This window comes from Nomascus leucogenys, chromosome 5, assembly GCF_006542625.1.
Source record: "Nomascus leucogenys isolate Asia chromosome 5, Asia_NLE_v1, whole genome shotgun sequence".
Taxonomy (NCBI): Eukaryota; Metazoa; Chordata; class Mammalia; order Primates; family Hylobatidae; genus Nomascus; species Nomascus leucogenys.
Genome location: NC_044385.1, coordinates 15,307,242 through 15,313,295, shown reverse-complemented (window position 1 = coordinate 15,313,295; position 6,054 = coordinate 15,307,242). Strand labels below are relative to the sequence as shown.

General features: G+C 41.9%; 1 protein-coding gene across 1 annotated transcript; it reads left to right on the top strand.

Moving 5' to 3' along the window:
• The first annotated feature begins 1,633 nt into the window (after positions 1 to 1,633).
• On the top strand, positions 1,634 to 5,145 carry MAP10 (microtubule associated protein 10). The gene has a single exon (XM_003267268.3). It carries the CDS (start codon positions 1,770 to 1,772, stop codon positions 4,911 to 4,913), a length of 3,144 nt encoding a protein of 1,047 aa, XP_003267316.1. The 5' UTR covers positions 1,634 to 1,769; the 3' UTR covers positions 4,914 to 5,145.
• Positions 5,146 to 6,054: the final 909 nt, after the last annotated feature.

Here is a 6,054-nt window from a genome sequence, read left to right as displayed (position 1 = left end):
GTCTTTTTTATATTGCTCTACATCATCTATCCATTGAGGACGTTGCTTGATATGTGTCCTCTGCAAGTATATAACAAGATTATCAAAGCCAAGAGAAGTATCTTGTAATTTTTTTTTTTTTTTTAGATGGACTCTCGCTTTGTCACCAGGCTGGAGTGCAGTGGTGCGATCTCGGCTCACTCACTGCAACCTCCAACTCCCTGGTTCAAGCGATTCTCCTGCCTCAGCCTCCCAAGTACCTGGGATTACAGGCATGCACCACCACACCCAGCTAATTTTTGTGTTTTTAGTAGAGACCGGGTTTCATCACGTTGGCCAGGATGGCCTCGATCTCCTGACCTCGTGTTCCGCCTGCCTCCCAAAGTGCTGGGATTACAGGTGTGAGCCACCGCATCTGGCCCGAGAAGTATCTTGTATTTATATATTGCAATGAGACCTCTCTCTCATGTCTTCACACTAAAGCATCCTATCCCTCCAGTTCTGAATTTCTCTTGAGCTTCACAATGTTCTTCTGAGCATTGAAGCAATATAATTTAACTATAATTTATAAAGCTGAATAAAGCTGTACATATATAATGCCCAGCAGCAGGTACCTCAAACTCTACGTATCTCAAAACTCAAGAGTATTTTTTTCCATCAAATCTGTGCCTCCTCAATATTTTCACCTTTAGTAGCAGAAATTTTTCACTCATGACTTTTCTTTCCCATTCAGCAAATTTTAAAATTCCTCCATCACAAATGCCTCTTCTGCCATCTCTTTTTAATTTCCACTAGTCCTGACCATGTGCAGGTCATAATTATCTGCCTCTCAGACCACTGCAGTAGTCTTCTAATAGATTGCTCTGAATCCAATTTCTAATTAGTAGAATCCATCCTTTGTATTCATCCCCATGATACATTTCCAAATATTGCTATGATGTACTTATTCAATAAAAATAATTTGTACAGAATGTAGTCCAAATTCTTTGCCATGGAATTCAAGGCTCTCCATATACTGGCCTTGGATTCCTAGCTGGCTAGCTCATTGAGGTTAGGAGTACGTTTCTTAAAATATCTGGATAGAGCAGTAAGTTCTCTGTGTCTCCGTAGGTGTGTGTATATTTATGTATACACATATGTTTTATTGATGGAATCATTAACATTACTCTCATGCATCATGATTGCTTAGCTGGAAATATTGTCAAATAAAAAACAGGGCCAGACAGTAGTTGAAGTGGCAAAAATACTGTATTCAGGAACTACTGCAATAAGAGAAAAGAGACCTCAATACAGAGCTGGGCTCAATTCCAAATACAGCATGGACAAGCGGGGATTTAAAGCCAAGGGGGCGTCGGTTCAAGTGAATGGAAACTTACTGACAGGAAACAGCAGGGGTGGGAGGGTTCTGATTAAGCAGGCCTAATAGGATTCTTGCTGAAGTCAGGCCAGAGTGGTCAGATACCAATGGTAGGAAATGAAGAATTTGATCAGGTATCGACGGTAATCAGGTATGAAGGTTTGGGGGTTCTCTCTTAACGGCTGTAGCGAGACTCTTGCTACAACTCGGTGATTCAGGCTCCATGGGATTGGAAGCCAAGGTCAAAGCCTAGTCGGAAAGAAGGCTTAGATGAGCCTGACGAAAGTTCAGCCAAGGAGAGTTTTTGCCAGTGTATTCACACTCCGTGTGTGTGTGGTGTGTCTGTCTCAGTACTACTCTAATTTATGAGGCAGGGGCTCCCTGGCCATCAGAGCAGTGTCACCATCTTTTGGGTAGAACAGCAGACACAGAGATGGCCCACTGTGGACAGTTAACTAACTGGTTCTCTTTAGCATGGGAAAGGAAGGAGAGTCCTGATTTTCTTTCAGTATTCCTCAGGTATATTGATCTGACCCCCAAATTACATAAGATCTGCAGTGATAAAACCATTACCCAAAAAACTCACTGTCTTTTACCACTTATATCCTCAGCATTATCATTAACAATTGTCTTAATACAAGTTTGGAGGCAAAAAACGGCTCACAACAAGTATGCATACAAAAGGGCGAAATACATTGAGCAGCAAAACTCCCAAAATAGACACCGCCCGGGACCTGCTGGAGCGCTTCCGCAAATCTCGCGAGATAGCAGGCAGCGATGCCTTTTGCTCCGGTTTCTCGTGAGAACCCGGGGCTTCAGCTTCTCCTTTGCGGAGCCCGTGGCGGCGTTTCCTGGGGCAACAGCAATGGCGGCGTCGCTGTCCGAGCGGTTCTTCTCGCTGGAGCTGCTGGTGGACTGGGTGCGTTTGGAAGCCCGGCTGGTGCCGCCCCCCGCTGCCGCAGTGGAACAGGAGGAGGGAGAGGAGGAAAAGGAGCAGGGGGAGGCCTCGTCGCCGGGCGGTCTGTGCCCCGCCGTGGCCTTCCGCCTGCTGGACTTCCCCACGCTGTTGGTTTACCCTCCTGACGGCCCCGGCGCTCCCGCCCCCGAACCGTGGCCCGGTGTCATCCGCTTCGGTCGCGGCAAGTCCTGCCTCTTCCGCCTGCAGCCTGCTACGCTGCACCGCCGGCTCCTGCGGACCCCGCTTGCCACCTTGCTGCTGCAGCTGCCCCCTGGGCGCCCGACGCCCACCCCACAGCTCCTGGGGGCCTGCGACATTTCGCTGGCCACCGCAGCGCACAGGGTCGTGGGGTCGGCCGCCTCGGGATGCTCCCACCGTCACCGGGGACGTTTCCCCCTGCATAATCGAGTGGGCGAGCGGATTGGGGACATTGCACTGGCCTACCGCCTGACTGACCTGGGAAGCCGCCTGCTGGGCCAACTTGAGCGGCCCCTCACCGTCACCCCCACAGGAGGAGGAGCGGAGGTCAGTCCCCAAACCCAGCAGGAAAGACAGCAGCTGCAGCAGCCAGCCTCACAGCCAAGCCCAAAAGAGGCTGATAGGCCGCGGGGGGAGTTAGAAATCCCAGAGGCACAGAAGGATTTGAAGGAAATGGTTTTCCCAAGTAAGGCCGAATGTGATAATGTGGGTTCTGTGGAGAATGGCAAAACCAATTCTGTTGTTACATGTTCAGGTGCTGGCAATGGGAGAAATGTTAGCTCCCTAAATGAGGAAGTCACAGAATTGGACATGGAGACCAATATATTTTGCCCTCCTCCTTTGTATTACACTAACTTGACCCAAGAAAAACCGCCCCCTGCACAGGCTAAAATCTCCATTGAGCCTCAAATGAATGTACCTGAGGAAGTGGATGGTGCTTCTGAAAAAAAGCGTGTAAATCCCCCAACACACAGGAGTTGTCTAAAACATCCAGGTTCTGCAGCACATGAGCATCCTCCAGTGCTTGTGAATCCTCCACATATTCAGAATATAGGAGCAACTAATCAAACATGTCAAACTGAACAAAATCGAATTAATACAATAAGGCAGTTGCCTTTGTTAAATGCTTTGTTAGTTGAGTTGTCCTTGTTATATGACCAACCTGTGACAAGTCCTGCTCATATACATCCTCACCTAGCCTGGTTATATAGGACTGAGGATAAGAAGTCACCCGAATCTTCTGCCAAATCCACATGCCAGTCTGAATCCAAGAAGGATAAGCGTTCTATGGGGGGATGTGAAAAGTCAGTGAGTCTTCAGTATAAAAAGAACCAAATTGAAAACTGTAAGGAAGATAAATATTCTGAAAAGAGCAGTGGTGCCCTCCATAAAAGAGTTCCAAAAAGGAGGCTACTTTATGGCTTAACAAATACACTAAGACTACGTTTAAAGCTGACAAATCCTGATATGTTGGTGGTACATGAAAAAAGAGAACTATATAGAAAAACACAATCACAAATGTTGGGTACAAAATTCAGAATTCCATCATCCAAAGTTAAACTATTAAGCTCTGCAGAACAAAGTCAGAAGCCACAACTGCCTAAAGATAAGTATTTAGATTCAGATGCATCTTTTAGTGAAAATAGTGATACCTCAAGACAAATCAGTGGAGTTTTTGATGATGCCAGCACAAGTGAAGAAAATAATGTGAAATATGCAACTGAAAAAAAGACAGTTGATTGTAGTAAAAATAGAATCAATAATGTTTCATTGGAAGAAGTTGTGAGTCCTGCAGATTCCATTATTCCAGAAAGGCTTACCCCTACAAATATTCTGGGAGGAAATGTGGAAATGAAAATCCAAAGTCCATGTGTTTTCCAACAGGATGCTGTTGTTGACAGAATTGTAGATAAGGAAATAGATATTAGACAGGTCAAAACCACAGATAATGACATTCTTATGGCTGATATAAGTGACAAGAGACCAGGTAAAAATAGTTGCTATGAAAACATCTCAGAACTGAAGTATTCAGATGATTTGTCTAGCCCTTGCTATTCTGAAGATTTCTGTACCACTGAGGACACCAGCAGAAGTTTAAAAGCTCATGATAGTTCAAGGACAGAAAATCCAAAACATAGTCAATATACAAGCAAGCCTAGTGACACACAAGTGTCCAAAAAGAAAAATAGTGACAGGAGTTCTATCCTTAGCCCACCTTTTTCAGCTGGGTCACCTGTGCACTCATACAGAAAATTTCCTATTTCAAAGGCTCAGGATAAAAGTTTGGAGGAAGCATCTAGTATCTCTGCTAGTGATTTATCTTCAACACATTGGACTGAAGAAAAAGAAAACCAGATAGATCAAAATAGTAAGCACAATTCTAAAATTACAAAAAGAGGTCAAGACATCTCTGTTAAAACAAGAAGTAGTTGGAAATCTTTAGAAAAAAGCCAGTCACCACGAACATCCCAAGTGAGTTCTTACCTGCCTTCAAATGTGTCCGAACTTAATGTCCTGGATAGCAGTACATCAGATCACTTTGAAGAAGACAATGATGATGTTGGTTCACTAAATATTTCCAAGCAATGCAAAGATATGTGTGAATTAGTAATAAATAAACTTCCAGGATACACAGTGTAAAAATACATGCTTTTAAAAAACTTTTCAACAACCTGTGTGTACTGTTAGTGAAAAAAATTTTGAAGCTGTTTTAGTTCATGAATTATGTGAATAATTTTTTAAAGAAATATGAATGTTATTCCTTTGATGTTTAAATGGTATTTTACCGTTAAATCTGATAATATTGATTATTAAATCATATAAACAGATTTTAAATTGTTTAATCATAAGAATAAAAGTGTATCTTTTTAAATTGTCTCTCTTAAAGTGTCTAGTCTACAGTATTGATCATTCTAAAGCTGACTTCACGCACACCACTGAAAAAGAAGGCTAGTTAGTAAGGACAGCTCAAATATTAATTGGAACGAATTATTTAACAAATATAAAAGACTTACTATGTTAGATGCAGAAAGGTGCAGAATCTATTTATGATAGAGCCCCTGCTGTTTTAAGAGCTTACAGTTGTATGTAGATAAGAAGTCTTCCTTGACATATACATATCCCATATCCCCAATAGGTGAAGTTGCTTTTATATGCTGTCTTAGTGCTCTGCACCTTTTCTTTGTAAGCCACAATTTGTGTGATTACTTGATTAAAGTTTATCTTCCACTAGGCTTCAGTTGTGTGATGGGATCGTATTTGTTTTACACATCAGTACATTTTTGTATCTAGCACAATTCCTGGCATGTGGCTGCAGTGCAATAAAAACATTTGTTGAAAAAAATGAAGCCCAGGCATTTAAAATACCTAATGGGAGGATTTAGAATTAAGCAGCAAAAATAAGCAGATTCCCTAAAAATAAACCTGCAGAAAATCCTTATTGGAGATATGTTTGACTGTAATATTTTTGTTTTGCTTGATATAAACAGCCTTCAGGCGTTCTCTGAAATATTTGGAAAGGGAAACTTAAAAAGGTATCTTTTATACAGTTTCTGATATACAAGTTCAGTTTTTTGTCATTTCAGTTCAATGGTTATTTTTAGTGTATGAAAATGTGTTTTTATGAAATCCAGTGATAATTTATAATTTATTCCGTAGGTATTAGACTTTATTCTGTGTTCAAATATTTACATATATTTTCTTCTAGCTGTGTTATACTTTAATTTTTAGACTTTTTAATATATCTAACGTTTTTGAATGTATGAAGTGAGATTCTAATTTC